The following is an 18,912-nucleotide window of genomic DNA, read 5'->3' as shown; positions in this document are numbered from 1 at the left end:
CAAAAATTTTTCCTTTTTTTTTTTTTTTTTTTTTTTTAATTTTTATTTGGCTGATACTCTTCTACTAGGGGTTTCCAGGAGAGGTTCTGGGGAATACTAGAGTGTTATCTTATTAAGAAATCCATTAGTACTCATTCATGCTAATCCATTTATATTTGCATAAGCATCTTAATGGCTTAAAGAAAAATCCATAGGCCAGAGATTCTGGAAATTTCTCAGTGCAAAGCCTTTTACCGAATTCATTGCTTTCCACCCATTATAAATATGGATAAACCCCAGGGGCTTTTTTGCAAAAACAACTTTTTTAGGTTTGCATTAAAACACTAGAATCATAGTCCTAGAAATATTATCAATTTTTTTTTAGCAGTACTGATAAACTTGCAAGAGCAATACTACAACTACTACTGCCATTGTAGTAGAATACTGTTGTTCTTGTTGTAATAGAGAGTTTCACAAAGAGAGATGTCTCAGGAAAGTCTTAGAGTCAAGAGCAGAAGTAAGTATTCTGAAAAAGAGAATTGTTTTGAAAATCCTAGCAGTAATACTCTTTAAGGTGCTATTAAATAAGTAACCTGGAAGGTTACGTTAAGACAGTTTACAACCGTTTGTTCTCATGCATATGAGGAAGCTAAAAAAGTTGAAGTCATAGAAGTAGAGAGTAGAATAGTGTTTACTAGAGGCTGGGAAAGGTAGAGGGAAAAGGGGGATAGGGAGAGGTTGGTTAAAAGACACAAATTACAGTTAGATAGAAGGAATAAGTTCTAGTGCTCTATAGCACTGCAGGGTGACTATAGTTAACAATAATTTATTGTATACTTTCAAATAGCTTGAAGAGAGGCTTGTGTATGTTCTCAACACAAAGAAATGATAAATGTTTTAAGTGATGGATATGCTAACTGTCCTGATTTGATCATTACACATTGTATGTATCAAAATATCACTGTGCAACCTGTAAGTATGTACAATTGTTATGTGTAAATTAAAAATAATTTTTAAAAAACCATGAATTTACAGGTAATCCTCCCCATTTTACAGGTAATCCCCAAATCACTCAGCCACTTAGAACTCAGGCCTTAGAAATCCCAGTTTACTCTTTTTTACACCTGTCCTATGCCATCTTGCTATGATTGCCAGACATTTGTGCCAATCAGTCTTCTCCTTTTGCTCATTAATCTTCCTCAGAAACTGTACTTTGGGGCACTTAGTCATTGGAGTATATTTTGAGCACTGAAATTTTATTACATTAACTTTACGAAATTGCAATAAAGAAGTCCAATAAAAAGAATTAAGTGCCAGAATATAGGAATACGAGAGGTCTTCAAAAAGTTCATGTAAGGATTTGTATTATCTTTTAATTAAATTTTTTCACAAACTTTTCGAAGTAACTTCATATATATATATATTTGGAGTATTGAGAATGTTCTTGCAACAAATGAAAATATATAAATACTGTATATTTCAGGGATTTGCTATATTTAAAATAAATACTTGGCTTCCTGATGTACTATAAAATTGCCTTAAATAAAATAAGGTTTTGGGACCAAATGTCTTTTAAATGTAATGCAGATAAATCCCTAAGGAGGAGCGTAACTTTCTTGTCTATAGCTAGCAATCATGAGCATCAGAATAGCTAGTGGTCTTGGGGTGCTCCTGGTTAGAACATTATTTCTGTGAACTTAGTGAGACTTCAGGATTCTAATGCTGGGCTACAAAGGCCCCACCTACTTGGAGTGAAATGGAACCTTAGAAGTATAGAGGGTGGTTTGGGTAATGGTTACCCGTTCCCTGAAGTTTTTACTCAGTCCCAGAAATCTCAAACGAATCTGCAAGATCCTTTTGGAATTCTGAGTTTCTGAGAAACCTGAGCAGACTCCAGATCTGAACTGTTTGCCTGGAAAGCCCCTGAGCTGGGACCCTGCCCCTTCCCAGAGTGGGGTATTGCTACAGACCATCTTGCAGCTTCTAGACACAGAAGCTTTTCAGCCCTTCTTGCCTTGACAGCTTCTCAAGCCATGTCCTGTTTGGGGACTTGTATTTAAAGCTAGGGACATCATCCCTTCCCACGCACTTCTCACTCCAAAATGCACCTTCGGGACTTTGATTACAGTAGCATCAAGTGGACAATGAATTAAATTGCAACTCTGATTTAAAGCCCTGGAGGCAGTTGTGTTTTTAAAGTCTCTTTAAGAAGTAAGCATGTTGACTTTATCTAGAGTATTTTTTGTTGTAAATGTTGCTTTCACCGTCAGAGGCACCACTGCCTTTTATCCTTCACATTTTTTTTTTTTCTCAAGATTTCTGATCTACTGCTGAACATCACAGGGATAGGATGGTCTTCAGAGCCAAGGTGTAGTCTTTGGTCTTGGTTTAGTGTAAGACAGTCAGCATGATGTTTTTCATTACAGAGTAAAAACACAAAACCACAAGACCAGGTACTGCTGTTAGGTCTGTGTTTCAGCCATTGTGATTACTTTCAAATTATTTTAAAAGAAAAAAAGGGAGAGAGAAAGGAAAGGAGGAAAGGAAAAAAAGGAAAGAAAGAGAGAGGAAGGTAGGAAAGAAGGAAGGAGAGAGACAGAAAGAGAAAAGAAATAGGAAGGAGAGAGAGAGAAGGAGAGAAAAAGAACAGCTAGGCTCAGTGTTCAGATGGAGTCCATTCTAATGCTCCTTCTTTCTTTTCTTTTTTTTTTTTAAGTAAGCATTTGTTCTTCACCTGCTGTGACTTAAGAGGCTAAAATATTATTCTGATATTATTTTTTATAGGAGTAGCAGCTAGAAATATATGAAGAAGTTTTTCAAATTAGGCAAAACCTGTGCAAACCATTTCTGAAATCGTATGCTGCCTTGGTCAGTGGGGATGCAGCCAGCTGGTGAGCACTTGATCCTTAGGGATTCTTGAAGTTGGGATGATGGATTTTTTTTTTTTCTTCCTTCATTCTTGGGAGTAGAGGACTTGGCTTTCATTGGTAGAGCTGTCAAGGACTGAAAAACATAAGGGGTATCTTTAGTCTCAGGCAAATTTTAAAAACTGGCAGCCCATGGGCAGGATCTCATTTTCAGAAATGTTTTGTTTAGATTTTACTGTATATTGAAAATGGAATTAGTAGCCAGCACTTAAAAAAATTAGGAGCCATCATGTAAAAATCCAGATTTTTCATTTTCTTGAAAAAGAAAATATGAAAAAATGATAATACGAAGAAGAAAAAAAACTAGCTGAGATAAGGTAGTGGCTGGTCCTTTTGGACTGGACAGGCTGTCTCTCACTCCACCTAGTACCTCTGCAGCTGGCTCTCTGGCTGTTATCTACCTGGACAGGTAGGCTTTTGTAATTAAGAAATTAAGGTAGGCGTTTATTTCTTCATTAATGTTTACTAAATAGTTAGTACTTCAAAGTGCTACCACAAGGCTTTAAGGATATTTCCACAGTTACTGTTCTTAGCTATGTGAATCTGTACAGATCTGGGAACCCATAAGGACAGGAAGAATTATGTGTAACATTAAAGGAATGTGGACTGACATTATTCAGATTCTTATTGCATCAATTCATATAGGTTTCATGGAGCTCTGACATTTATGCTTAATTGCAGGCATAATTATGACTAGATCTAAGAATCGAGTATTTTTTAAGTTAATAATGTGATTTAAATATATTTTAAGAAAGTAAATTCATTCAAATGTAGTTAAATCATTGAAAAATGAAAATATTATACTGAAATTTTGGAAAATTAGCTTTTAGTCAAAGAATACATGCTATAAGTGGAGGGTTCTGCATTTTATGAGTAGAAAAAAAAAATAGATAAAACATTTGCTTATTAAGTGCCTAAAAACATAATACAATTTAATATTTGAATTTGTCTTTACTTTTGTTGAATTAAAAAGCAAATAAACAGGCAAAAGTGAATCAAATGCTCAACTGAGGCCAAAAGAGTTTTTCTGTCTGTAAAGTATGACTTTACTTTGGAAGCAGTTCATGGTCGCTTTACTTCTTTTTTCAGTAAGGAAATTATAATAGAAATTCCTGTCCTTTGGAAACTGTTAGATTACCTTTTTTGAAGGCTCTTAACCATTTGTTTGGTTTGGTTTAAAGACTACATACTTTAAAGTTTAATTAATACAATGATTGGAAATGTTTGCCTTTAGAGGATAAGATTAAAATAATTTGTTTACCTTGAACCTTATGAAGGAAAGGTGACATGTAAACTAAATGAATTACATTGTAAGGATTAAGTTAGAAATTGGACCCTAAAAGAAATTTGAAGTAAACTTTTGACTTATTTGGGAGTTCATAGCAAAGTTAAGCAAGAATTCAGTTTTTTAAAAAAAAAACAGGAAAAAAATACATGTCTAAATGTAAGGTGATCTCAAGATATGGATGTTCCCCTATTTTCTCAATAAGAAGTTTTAAATATAAAACTTTCAAAGATATAGATAAAATAGATATCTATCTACATTTTTAATGTATTAATTTACTTCCACATATATTTTAAGATATATGTTTATATATAAAAATATTAATAATGATATTAATAATATTTATATCAATAATAAAAATATTAATTTATAAGTATTACTTTTTCTACCCTTATAGTTCATTGATTTTGTTCAAATTCTTCACATGTGATTTGGCACAGTATCTTTGTCATCACTGAATCATCTCACCCAGTTTTTCAGCACGTCACTTCTGCCTAAATTTCTTGAAACTCAGTATTTTTTTTATACAAATATGATTTCTATCACTGTAAACTGTATGTCAAACTACAAGCCTTAAACTACAAGTGTATAATAGAAGGACAGCTATTTTAAAAAATTTGTTCTCTAGGTGAATATTTTTGATCTTCAGCGTGTAATTACCAAAAATAATGCTTTTTTTTCCCAGTGAATGAGAGCTTTTATTGTTATTTTTTTTTTTTTTACATTTTTGTTACTTTAGTACACAACAGATAATTGGAACATGAAAAAAGTCATTAGAAACTCATTAGAAACATAGGTAGTACCTTGATTTGAAACAAGTGTGTTGGTTTTGATTGAATATTAGACTAAAAATAAATGAATAAATAACATTTCATATGTCATATTAGATCTCAAACTATAATTGTGAATGTAAAATATTCAGTTAATGAATGAGAGGTTTTAAATAAGCAGATCTCCATACTCACTACCAGTCCTGAGCTCTGCATCCCCTTTCCCCTGCCTCCCACATTGTATATTCCAGTTGTTCTCAAAGTTCCAGGAATACAACATGCTTACTCTCCTTTCTAGGCCTTTGTGTATGTTGTCCCCTCTGCCTGGAAAACCATTCCTCCCCATGTCCACTGACTGAATCCCCCATTTCACTTGGAAAATTGTTACTCGTGCTTCAGGTCTCAGCTAAGATGCCATCTTCTTTGGAATGCCTTCTTAGTAGCCTCTAAGCTACGTGATTCCTTCTCAGAGCTCCTTTGACATCTTGTGTTAACTGGTACCACAGTATTTACATATTTTTTAAATGCCTTCCTGCTTACTTATCTTTGCCCCACCCGGCTCTACCCAGAGCCACAGGTGTTCTGAAGATAAGAACTGTAGCAGTTCACCACTGTATCTTCAATAGCTTTCTGGCACAGAGCACTTGCTCACTGAATATTTCTCGAATGAATGAATGATTCTGCCCTTTTTGCCTGTTTCCACCTATGTATCATATCCTTGGGTACCCCAAGTATTCACCAACCCATGTAGATACGTACAGCACCTAAGCATCTCATCTTCCCTAACTCACCTTTTTTTTTTTTTTTTTTTACTTAAACCATTTTTTTATTCATTTTTAATTATTATTATTTTTTTTAATGGTGAAAAAAGTGTATATTTGGAATTAACCATCTGGACTCAAGTTTAGATGATCCCAATTTTGTTGGCAACATCCAGAGCATCATAATCAGGAGCCAGTCGAACATATGCCTTCTTCTCTCCATCAGGCCTGATCAGGGTGTTGACCTTGGCCACATCAATGTCATAGAGCTTCTTCACAGCCTGTTTGATCTGGTGCTTATTGGCCTTGACATCCACAATGAACACAAGTGTGTTGTTGTCTTCTATTTTCTTCATGGCAGACTCAGTGGTCAGGGGGAACTTGATGATGGCATAGTGGTCAAGCTTGTTTCTCCTGGGGGCAGTCTTCTGAGGATATTTGGGTTGCCTCCGGAGCCTCAGTGTCTTGGGCCGCCAGAAGGCGGGTGATGTGCAGATCTTCTTTTATTTGTGGCTTTGGATGCCTTTCAGCACTGCCTTCTTGGCCTTCAAACTTTGGCAGGGGCAGGAGCTTCCTTCTTTGCCTTCGGCGCCATCTTGTGAAAGGGCTATTTTTAAATTTTAAAATTCATTATTAGCATATTCATTCTTACAAATTGTGATATTTCTTTATGCCCTTTTCCCGATCTGTCACTTCCCAAACCCCCTCCCTCCCCCCACCCATCTCTAGTATCCTTAGGTTTGTTCTCTCCTTCTGAAAGTTCAGCATATTGTTGTGGTCTTGTCTTTCTTTCTTTCCTTTATTCCTTCCTTGTTCCCTCCTTCTCTCCATTCCTTCCTCCCTCCCTCCCTTCCTTCCTTCCTTCCTAGCAGCCAGTTATGAGTGAGAACATGCAGTATTTCTGTTTCCTTGTCTGGCTTATTTCACTTAGCTTAGTTTTCTCCAGACTTATCCATGGTGTTGCAAATGGCAGAATTTCATTCTTTTTTTTTTGGCTGAGTAGTATTCCATTGTGTATACATGCCACATTTTCTTTATCCAGTTATCTGTCAGTGGACACTTAAGTTGGTTTAGACTTTTGCATGATCATATTCAACATTTGTAATTTTAACAAATAATTACTATGTGTACATGGAATTCTTGCTTTCAAAAACAGATTTTGTTAGATTATACCAATAAGCATTTAGAACTAATAATGATGGGGTTATTTTAGCCTAATGTGTTTTCTCCAAGCAAAACTTTGTTTTACATCATTAGATAATACAGAGACTTAGATAAAGATTTGACTAAAAAGGTGAATCCCTTTTCCCTGAGAAATAATCTTGGGGGAAGAAAAAGGTGACACCTTTTTTCCTGAGAAATAATCTTGGGGGGAGAAAAAAATTTGCCTAATGTTTGGACATATATGATACTCCCTTTCTTATTCTCCTTTTCAAGCTTATTCTTTAAATCTTTAGTAAAGTACAATAAAATATAACAAAGTATGTAACTTAGAGAGGGAAGAACCTTATTTCATGGCAAGTCAAGGTGATGTTACTAATTTTGTGAGGTTTTTTTGTATCTGAATGCATGTCACAATCATTAAAATACCCATTTCTTAAAGAAACATTTCTATGAAAAAAGAAATCAGGTAAGTAGATAAATGGATATACTATGCAGTAGACATTTTTAATGAGTGTTTCTGTAGTTTTATAATAGTATTTATGTGAGATTTTTATTAGAAGGTAGCACTTTATTTGGCAGGAGATGTTGTCGTTGTCATTTCCTGATAGCCATGAACTGTGCCATTAACCACAAACTACAGCAGATAAGAGCCATTGGTGACTTTATAACAGAGGGTGAAGAGGGAGATGATAGAGCATGGAAATATGAGAGGGTTTAGAATTGGTAGTGGTTATTGGTTTCTGTCTTGGCACTTCAGTGAAATGCTTACTTTTGATAATTTAAGAAAATTAAAATGGCAAATATTTTTACTTTCGTATTTTCCATTAGAAAATCTAGTATTATAACACCTTACAGGAAAAAAATAACTTTTACTCTGAGGCTTCCAGCTTTGGATGAAAAAAGTTTATCATGAACATACCAAAAATATGATAATTAAGTACTACGTATATTAGAAATAAACTGTACCAGTGAAAATAATGATGAATTATCATTTTTCTCTCTTAACAGTGGAAAGAGTGGAACGAGAAAACCTTTCAGACTATTGTGTTCTGGGCCAGCGTCCAATGCATTTACCAAATATGAACCAGCTGGCATCCCTGGGGAAAACCAACGAACAGTCTCCTCATAGCCAAATCCACCATAGTACTCCAATCCGAAACCAAGTGCCCACATTACAGCCCATCATGAGCCCTGGTCTTCTTTCCCCCCAGCTCAGTCCACAGCTTGTCAGGCAACAAATAGCCATGGCCCATCTGATAAACCAGCAGATTGCCGTCAGCCGGCTCCTGGCCCACCAGCATCCGCAAGCCATCAACCAGCAGTTCCTAAACCATCCACCTATTCCCAGAGCAGTTAAGCTGGAGCCAACCAACTCTTCCGTGGAAGTCTCTCCAGATATCTACCAGCAAGTCAGAGATGAGCTGAAGAGGGCCAGTGTGTCTCAGGCTGTCTTTGCAAGAGTGGCATTCAACCGCACGCAGGTACAATTTTAGCACTGAACGTTTTCATTGGTGGTTAAGAATAATATTAGGGACAGAATTGTGACATGTCTTAATTCTTTTTTATCTCTTTAAAAAAGTTTTATGGATCTCTGAGCACATAAATTAGATTAATAAATAATACTTAGTTCATGAAACACTATCACCATTGATCCATGGATGACTCTAATTAATTAATTAATTTCAATAATATAATGAACATCTGTGAACCAGCAGCTCAAACTTGGGATCCAAAATATTACCAATGACTTGGGTCTATATTTGTGCTCCTCTCATCTTTTCTATCTACTTCTCCACAGTTGTAAATCTGATCTTGACTTTAGTGATTATCACTCCCTTGTATTTTAAAAAACCAGTTGTAAAGCTATTTATGCATGCCCCAATCTATCATTTACCTTGTTTTTGAACTTTATAAAGAGTATCATTATATATCACAATTTTATAACTTTTATAAACCCTTTAAAATGTACATGTTAGATTTAAGATATTGATAAACTAATAATGGATACTTTACTCATTTTTAATGTTTTGGTGGAATTATATGCCAATATAATATTAAATGATAAAAAGGTACACAGAACCTGAATAGACTGTGGGGAAAAGAAAAAAAAAGGTAAACAGTTTATTCATATATGTCTTATCTTATTGAAGGCTGTTTATATTAAGCATTCTTTTCCATCAGTGGTTCTTAAATTTGAGTGTTTCTCAAAGTCACTGGAGGGCTGTTAAAACACAGATTTTGGGCCTCTTCCCAGAGTTTCTGATTCAGTAAGTTCAGGGTGGGACCCAGAAATTTGCATTATTTTATTTTATTTTACTTTATTTTTGGCAGCTGGCCAGTAAGGGGATCCAAACCCTTGACTTTGATGTTATCAGCACCATACTCTGAGTGAGCTAACCAGCCAGACCCAGAAATTTGCATTTCTAAAAAGGTACCAGGTGATGATGGTTTGGTGGGCCACGCTTTGAGAACCACTAACCAAGTCCCTTTATGAGTAACAAAAAAGTAAAGGTGCCTAACCTCAGGGAGCTAACAATCTAGTAGCAAAAAAAGTGTAACCAGATAACTATAGTAAAATGTGAAATATGGTGAATAAGGTAGGGGATTGTAAGCAATGGTTGTAGTGGGGATTTATGGCAAGTTAGGGGTGAGTAATTCTTCCTGTAGAATACATATGGTAAGTCTTTAAGAGGACAGTAGATTTAAGTTTAGCCACCCTATTAAATGCAAGGCAGAAAGTGAAGCTCTGTGCAGATGCAAAGATAAAAAAGATCATGGGCAAGCACATATGTAAACAAGTAGAGTATTAAGTTGCCAAGAGTTAGACCTTGACGGATAAATAAAGTTTAACAGGCAAAGATGGGGAAGAAGAGTATTTTAGGCTAAGAGAATTCATGAGAAAAATACTGAGCCAAAAAATTCAGGAATAGTTGGTAGTTGATAATAAAGCTAGATAATTAAAGAAAGCAGGGAGGGCACAGATGAAAAAAGGTCTTGCTAAGAACTTTGAACTTTTGTGGGTCTCGGAAACCATTGAAGGTCTTATGTAGGAATATGCTATGATCCAATAATCAGAATAAGATCGTAGGAAGGTTTTTTCCCCCCTCTCATGATAGCAAAAGGGAAGGAATATTGTTTAGGAGGCTGAAATGTGTGGAAGCTTTGAACTAGGCTGGTGGCAGTGGAGTGGAGAGTACAAAGTCAAGAAACATGGTGGAAATGAAATTGACAGAAAGTGAGTGAAAGGATGAAGAGGGAAGGAGTAAAGATAATGCCAAGGTTAGAGCCTGGTGACTGAGAATAAAGATATAATTAATAAGAGAATCAAGGACAACATTGAAAGAGTGGCATAAGGTTAAAGTGATTTTTTTGATTGAGTTATTTTGACTTTGAAGTGCTAGCAGACTTCTTAAGTGAAGATGTGCAGCAGTCATTGAAAATATGAATTTGTTGCTATTAAGAATTGTCAGAGCTAGAGCAAGAAGTTAGAAAGTCCTTCACAGAGCCTGAGATTTAAAGAGTTAAAGAATGGAATGGGAGAAACCACCACTATCACCACAGCAGCAGCACCAGCATCAGGAAAAGAGAGAGTAGAAATGCCAAGAGAGATGGGGGTAGGTGCAGATGAAGAGTAGGGAGGTAGTAGTGTGAGTATAGAGGACATTAGTAGAGAGTTTCCAGAAGGAGATTTGTCCACATGTGGAAATCTAAGAAGTCCAGGAGGGAGAGCCCTGAAGCCATGCCATGAGATTTGGTGATTGGTTGGGAGAAGTCTTTGGCAAACTTTAAAGTATAATTTCATTATAGTGGTGGGGACAGGAGTCAAAATTTAGGAGTCAAGGAGTGATTAACTGCTGAGGATGCAGTAGCAGATTACTTTTTACAAAATTTGATGTTGAAAGGGAGGCCAAAAGTGGATGCACAACTTGAATGTGATAGGGAGTCAATTTGCAGGATTTGAGAGGTAGTTTGGGGCCTCAGCTGAAGTTCAGTAGCATTAATCTAGTGATAGAATCAACCACTGTGGTGTGGTAACTGTCTTCAATGCTGAAACTGCAGGAGTGGAAGCAGGGAAGAAACAGTGGGATTGTTTAAGGTTCAGTGCTGACATATTATGTATGACAGGAGACCAAGAGAGGTGAAATCTCTTGCTCTCTTGATCTTAGCTAATTTATACATTATATTATTGACAGAGTCTGTTTACATCACTTGAAAATGAGTTCAGAGGTTCAGAGAGACCTGCTCATGTTCTCAACATCACTCTACTACTTTTCTCTTGAGACTCAAAATATTCAGGCAGCATTTGTGTGTCCATAGTTATCTGGACTGGGGTTATGAAAGGCTCTTGTCCTTTTCAGCAAGTCTGTTGCATCCTACTGCAAAATATAAATTAGAAGAATGCATCTGCTGACTCTGTATTTAGCAGTTCTCTGTGTGTTTGTGTGTTCTTTCATCTATCATTCATGTGCATGAGTAGGCATTTCATGGCTAGCCAACATTTTATTGCCTGGTTATGTATATTGCTCCTTTGGCTAAGGATAAAATTGAAAGCATGGTTGTATTACTTTGGATTTTTGAAGCAAATACAATATACATTTTATTCAAATAGCATGAAGTATGAGAGAAGACCCACAATGAGGCAGGACAATGACAAGACCATATTGGTTAGAGGGTATACTCTGCCAAGGCCTAGAGTTCTGGATGTCTGTCTTCTCCTACCTAGTCCTTTTCATCTATTTTTATGGATTAATGATTTTCTTTGGCATCACCATGTTTCAAGTGCCAAGTTATAAAAGGTCTAAGTGAAGCATGGAACACATTTTATTATTTTCCTTCTGCCATTAAATTTGTAAGATGGCTACACCCAGAACAAAACATTCACTTTCAATCAACATGAGCTTGAGTTCATGGGCCAGCCTTGAGGATATCAAATGGAAACTGCATAGGAATGTATGAGTATTTCCTTTTAAAATTCTGCTTTTAATTTGGGAAAGCTTTTCATCCCTCTGGGATCATAACCTGTTGTGTATAAAGCCCAACCTAATCAAGGTAGATGGTATTGACAGAATGATATAGTTTGAACTTAAGCAGGAGGTCAGCAGGCAGATTGTTTTTGCTGTATGTACTGTAGTCACTAACAGCAAGACAGGGCAGCTGGTTTTACCAGCAGCATTGTTAAATGGAAAATATGGTGTACTATGCCATATGAAACCAACCATGGATTTTCCAAATGTTGACCCTTATTTGGGTGGAATCAGATATTTATGAATGATATAATAATTTGCCAGCTATAATAAACAAATAAAATTTAATATTATAGATAATAATATAAATGAATTGTTAATCTTTGCATAGAAAAGAATCTTAACTTTTTTTTATTCTCAAAACAAACAGAATCAGAACTGTTCATTTTAGGTGGACACCTAAATGGACTATTGGAGTTATCTATTGTTATTTTAAACCTGAGCTCCGTAGCTCTACAGTTCAATGGACTGATATTGATATTGTCCAGACCAATTTATGCATATCGACTATGGAGAGAAAGAGAGGGAATGAATATGAATGAGAATGAGACAGAAACAGACATTGGATTTGAGGCCCTATGAGATCCACCAAACTTGTCTTAAATGAATACCACAACTGAGTCTGAATGGTGCATTGTGTGATTATATGAGTTTCAGAGTAGCTTTGCTCCTTGGCCCTACCCCATCTCCAGTGCTTCGTCAGTGATGCAGATGGTGTCTGTGGAAATAATAATTTCAGGAAGCAATAGGACTAGTGCTTTGTCAGATTTCTTTTTTATTATTATTCATTCTTCCTTATTTATATCCTGAATTTATTTTAGTGTTGACATACTTTCACTTACTAGGCCTATGGACGTGAAATAAGTTGCTTGATTCTTTACTGTTTACGTCCTTGCATTTTTAAAGTTTGATTAGGAATCCTAACCTTAAGCATTCTTTTGCCCCTTGTTACTTTATAGACTTAAAAAGAAAAAATTAATCAGAGGCTTATGCCAGTATGCAAAGGTTTATGACAGTATTTTAAAAGACTTAATATTACCAGGGGATGCTTGTGAAATGTCCCCTGACCTGTTAAGGGCATGGTTTCATAAAATATGTACAGTGAATCTTCTTTAATAGATAAACTATTCTCTAATTTATTTAAAAATCCAATGACCTACATATTCATGTGTTCACATTGTTTCCCCTCTGAGACCTTCCATCTGAGCTAATCTGTTAAATGAAGTAGAGGAAGCTTTGATCCAAACTAGGCTAAATCCAATGGAATGGATGGCCTGCCATGAGTGAATGGGAGCATTAGAGTGCCAGAAAAGGGAAATTAGGTGTGATCCTCATATCCTTTTTGTACCACTATTCCTTACCTTGGTGGCAGAGTTCAGGAATCATCCTTACACAAGGAATCAGCAATAAGTTTGTATCAATTGAAAATGAGACTTTTGCTACACTTATTATTTATGTAATATGGTTTTCTCTTTCCTCTAACAAATCATGCCACAACTCAGAAAGTTTAAGGTTCATTTTGTGTCTCAGGTAGTTCTACTGAACCAATTCTTTTTTTTTTTTTTTTTTTGGTCTTTTTCGTGACCGGTAAGGGGATCACAACCCTTGGTGTGGGGTCGCCCGCACCATGCTCAGCCAGGGAGCGCACCGGCCAGTCCTATATAGGATCCGAACTCGCGGCGGGAGCGTCACCGCGCTCCCAGCACCACACTCTCCCGAGCACACCATGGGGCCGGCCCTGAACCAATTCTTAGAAACACATTTTCAGTAGAAGCACAGATGTGTTTTACAAAATATGTTTTGTTTTTTGTTTTTTTTTAATAATAGGTCTCTAATTTGGCACCTTGCTCCTTCTTTAGTTCAATGAAAAAAATCACAGTTATACAATTCTTAACCTTTTTTTTTTTTTTGGTCCTTTTTTGTGACCGGTAAGGGGATCGCAACCCTTGACTTGGTGTCGCCCGCACCACGCTCAGCCAGTGAGCGCACTGGCCATCCCTATATAGGATCCAAACCCACGGTGGGAGCGCCGCTGTGCTCCTAGCGCCACACTCTCCCGAGTGCGCCACGGGGTTGGCCCATTCTTAACCTTTTATCAAAGGCCTTGCTTGAGAAAGCTGTGTGTTCTGGTCTTATCCGGTAGAGAACATAATTTGAAAAATCTTTTCGGTACTTATTTGGTTGACCCTGTCCTCATTTGACTTTGTGAGACTTTACAAAATATCTGCAGTTTACTCATCAAAGCCATATCATTTGAAGAAACTTCAGACCAGGGTCATAGATACAATTTGTGAAGTTACTCAGCCACTGGAGAATGTTTTCAACAGATTGAAAAATTAGATTATCTGATATATCAGGAAAGTTGGCAGTAAGGTCAAGTGCTAGAAATGTAAACATCTTTGTGTGAAATGACATGGATTTTGCTTTTATGCTTTATTGACACAGTGTTTATAATATATGCATGCCCCAAATTATTAAGGTTAAAAATGTCTAAGGACTCGCTAAACATTATATTTTGAAGTGGCACAGTTAGGAAGAAATTTGTAGCACCAAAGAAAATCATGACAACCAAAATACAAGGGTACTTCAAGAAGTTCATGGGAAGATTCATATTATCTTTTAATTCCATTGTTTTACAAACTTTTTGAAATACCCTTGTATTTGGGAGTCTGAGCTTTAGTGTGTACCAGTCAGCTTTGGGGTGAAGAAATTATCTTTTAATGCTTTTGTTTGATTTATACGTATTGTTAGCCAAAGATAGGAACAATTTAATTACATGCACAGTTTATATTTACAGATAACTTGACCTCCTGGATATTCAGAATTCTTTGTCAGTCAATGTCTGGTCTCCAGTCATCATTATTTCTTTGTATCCAGTGAGATACAGCTACTCAGCAAGTCATAGAGTAATAGAGCACAATGTAAATTCAGGGGTCTTGACTCCATGGTCCAGTGAGCTGGTTATAAAACGAAGAGGAAACCTGTGAGGAAAAGGAAGTCCACTTACTGAAGGATGGGCTGTAAATATGAAATCCTGCAGATCAGGCATGAACCTGTTATTGAGTTTTGAAGTAAATAATACACCCTCTTTTGATTTCAGAACATTAAATTAATAAGGTAGGAAGAGATGGCTCTGCTTGCTTCATAAAATAAACAGTCTTTCATTTCAGAATCACTGGCTTGAATTCATAGATTTAGAGATTATAATAATATTAATATCTCCCAGGACAGCAGTGTCTCAAAGTTATTGGATGGCTTGAGAGTAGCCCTCCAGGTAGCAGTCTCACTTAAGTTCCTCTTGCACATATAAAGACTACCTATTGTTAATTAGGACCTTTTAGGCAATCCCATTCCAAAAAACCTGGACTGGTTGGGAAAAAGGGCTAATCTAACAGACTAAGGGCAGACGAGACACTGGCTTTGTTTGTGCCCTGGCTAAAAAGAAGGTTGATTCAGCAGCTGTCAGACTTATACAACTTCCCACATTCCTAAATCCACCTGAAATAGAAACTTGAAAGTAAAAGAAAGTAGGAAGTCTCTTTTTTTCTCCCTTCTTCACAAAACTCATACTAAAGAATCAGAGGAAGCAAATATGATGGGATATGTTCTACTTCTTTCATCCCTGACCAATGTGCAGAGTCCTTAAAATTTAGTTACTGAACTCATAGAAACTTCAGCCTTCTCCATTTTTATTAAGAAAAAGACTCCCTGTTGGTGATAGTTTTATAAGCATTTTTTACCATTCTCCAATGAGGAATGATTGACTCATTTAACATAGATGGGGGTTCTCTATCTTCAATAGACTTTCTTTCACCTCTAGCAAGTATATCTCACTAGAAACCTACACTTTTAGTGTGAAGAGCTACTGTTGCATTATTTAACTAGTCTCCCCAAATCCTGGGTGATGTTTTATAATTAAAGTATAATTTTTATGAAATAAATACAAGGAAACATTAGCTTTATATCCTATTATTTGTGTACTTTTCACCATTGCTTACTTAAAGCAATTTAAAAAAATACACAAGGAGTGTTCCTTTCATGGCTGTTGATTTAAATGATGACTATTTGGCCTGGGGTTAAGTGCATATTTGTTCAAATAAAATGAATTAAGCTTAAAGGCCAGAAATGCTGTGGGAAAAAATATAACCATATCAACTTGAAATAAATTAGAAATTGTTAGATTGTCTCAACTCTACCAACAAGTTTTATGCATAAAATTATCAAAATAGACCACAGCATTTACTTTCAAACTTCTCTGACCGTAATACCCATAAAAAATAACTTTTTACATTATAAGCTGGCACACACACGTGCACATGCATTGCACACACTTATGTATGTCTGTCTCTAGCTCTATTTCTTTTCCACCTCTCTATCCAACTATATATTTCTAAAGCAAAGCCTTCAGGAAAGGAAAAAAAAAAACAAACAAGCAAACAAACAAAAAAACTATGAAACAGCACTCATTCCTTATGTGAAGAACTGTGGTACTTTCTAATCTCTTTAATTCCAATTCATTATAAAAAGTTAATTATCTTCTAAATTAATTTTATGATCTACTAATAATTATGACCCATGTTTAAACAATGATCCAGGTTAAGGCTATTTTAAATGGTTGTGAGGTTTCTTGGAAACCTTTCAAGGAAAGTTGTTTTACATTTCTGAAGTAAAACATGAATATCTTAATTTAGTGCTATTTGGAATATTCGTATTGTCATTTCCCTTTATATAATTATTTATATTTTTTCTTTATACTCTTCTTTATCCCAGATAATTTTAGTTATCCCATTTCCTAAAAGTTATTCTTAATATTTTCTGCCTTTGGTATGAGAAGACATTGAGCAAAATATAACTGGAGTACCTTGAATATTTAAAGTTGTAAATTTAAAATAAGAATTATACTTGGACGTTTTGTTATGTATTTATTGATCGAGTTAACAAGTATTTATTAAGCATTCAGAGACTATGCTAGGCATCATAATGATGGTTAACATTTATTGAACTCTTAGTATGTATCAGGTACTGTTGTAGGCTCTCTAGGGAACCCTATGAGAGAAGTAGAATTAGCTCAGTTTTACAGGTGAGAAAACTGTCCCATAGGGAGATTAATTAATCCTTGTCCAATTAGAGCACAATTCTGAACCCAGCAAGTCTGACTTCGTAACTCACACTCATTAACTACTTTATCTCAATCATTTCTCCTACCATAGAGTGAAAGATGAAAGACCCAATCCCTTTTTCAATAAGGTACAAGGGGTAAACAGAATTCCAAAACAATAATCCTATTGCGGTATAATAAGTATTGTGATCTGTCCCATATGCTATGTGAGAACAGATGCTTTTTGGACCCTGAAGGTGACTGAAGTTAATGAAGAAATATTTTAGCAGGAAAGAATAATGTTTTATAACTGTTTCCAGGACAGAGTCAACTCATGTGTTAATAGACTGCTTTACTTATATCTGAAGGCATCTGATATGTTTGAGATATAAATATTCAATAAATTAATTTTTTTGGCATGTTTTGTTTTGTTTTTGGAAAGTACTATTTTTGCCAATGTTTTGACAAAATAGCCAAAGCTAGTAAATTTGGGGGGCAGGTTGCCAACAGTTGTTTCACAGAACACTCATAGAAACTAGGAATAGCCAGGGCCCAGAACTTTGTGAATGAAATAGTCATGGTGCCAGGTACTTGAGGTGTGAGTAGAAACCGTGTGTGTGCCCAGAGCTGAGAACACCACTGGTAAAATATTTCCAAAGGGAACCTGTTCAGTTCTCTGCTTTTGCTTTTTGATGCTAATGTAGTTAGAAAATTTTGACTTGAATTGTGCATAGTCCCCCTTCCAATACCTAAGACTTCCTAAAGACAACAAGGAGAAAGGGATAAGGAGGAAAATGAGATGTGCCTAATTGCATCTATCATTGCATAGATTAGGTAGGTAAAAAATAGTAAAGTTGCCAGGAATCTGGTTTTGGCTGTTCCTCCATTATATGTGCTCAAGTGTGGCTTGATCAAGGGTATTACAGTTAAGAGAGCACAGACTGTTTTGGCTTCAAGAATCTGGTTGGGCCAGATTTGGCCAGGAATCTGGTTTGGGCTTCTGTCATATACGCTCACTTTGTGTTGCATACTTTCTGTATTCTGATGGCACAAGCTATGTTTTATTGTATGCAATAGAAAGAAAGCTATCTGTGAGACAAGGGTTTCATTTAATAAATTGCAGGATTTGGGTACAGAGAAGATTTGTTCTAAAGTGGAGTTTGCATGATGCAAAATTTCAGTTTCAATTATCTTGTTTTCAATAGCCTGAATGAAAAGATCTTGAGTATAGTGTGTCAGACTTTCAGTACATAGCCTGCCAGGGCCTGCTGCTAGCTGTTCAGAAAAGATAGGACTCCCACTCCCAGAAACATAAAAAATATGCATTCGGTGCCTTCTTTGAGCCCTGTATTCCTGTATATCACAAACTAACCACTATGCTGAAAATGTACATACAGATTCAGCTCCCAAGAAGTTTATAGCAGCACAATGTAAAAGATGGTAAGTGTCATAAATGGGAGATAGAACTAGTGCCATCTCCATTCAGAGGGAGAAAGTATCTCCAACTGCAGTTTAGATACATGTACCCATATATACCTAGTATTTTAGTGTTCTGCAGAATATAGCTCTACAGTAACAACATTTGTCTGCAGATGTTACTTTTGTATATGCATTTACATTTTCAGAGTACATTAATTCCCTTTAGATGCTCAATTCTATCCACCCCATTCCACAAAAATGCCACATTCATAAACTGTCTTTCCTAATAAAGAAATATTGTAATAAAAGAGAGGTTTTATTAAACTAATGCAATAACGACATTTTCTTTGAGGATTTAACATATCATTTTTAATAATAAAAATCAAATTGTCATTGCTGTGCCCTGTATGCCTTTTATTCAAATCAGACTAAGTACTTTGGCTTCATAGTTTAACAATGCTCTGGGGGCCGGGGGGGGGGGGGGG

The 18,912-nt window shown here is 36.0% G+C and overlaps 1 protein-coding gene across 2 annotated transcripts in view; it reads left to right on the top strand.

Moving 5' to 3' along the window:
• The window catches only part of SATB2 (SATB homeobox 2), a 183,514-nt gene that overhangs the window by 101,745 nt on the left and 62,857 nt on the right, over positions 1-18,912 (top strand). For both annotated transcript variants that reach the window (XM_008564650.1, XM_008564655.1), the window contains exon 7: positions 7,895-8,367. In XM_008564650.1, coding sequence (XP_008562872.1) covers positions 7,895-8,367 — 473 coding nt within the window. The remainder of the gene's footprint in view (positions 1-7,894; positions 8,368-18,912) is intronic.

The sequence above is a fragment of the Galeopterus variegatus genome, unplaced genomic scaffold, assembly GCF_000696425.1.
Source record: "Galeopterus variegatus unplaced genomic scaffold, G_variegatus-3.0.2 Scaffold189, whole genome shotgun sequence".
Classification (NCBI taxonomy): Eukaryota; Metazoa; Chordata; class Mammalia; order Dermoptera; family Cynocephalidae; genus Galeopterus; species Galeopterus variegatus.
The sequence above is the reverse complement of the archived record's forward strand: the minus strand, read 5'-3'. Positions and strand labels throughout refer to the sequence as shown.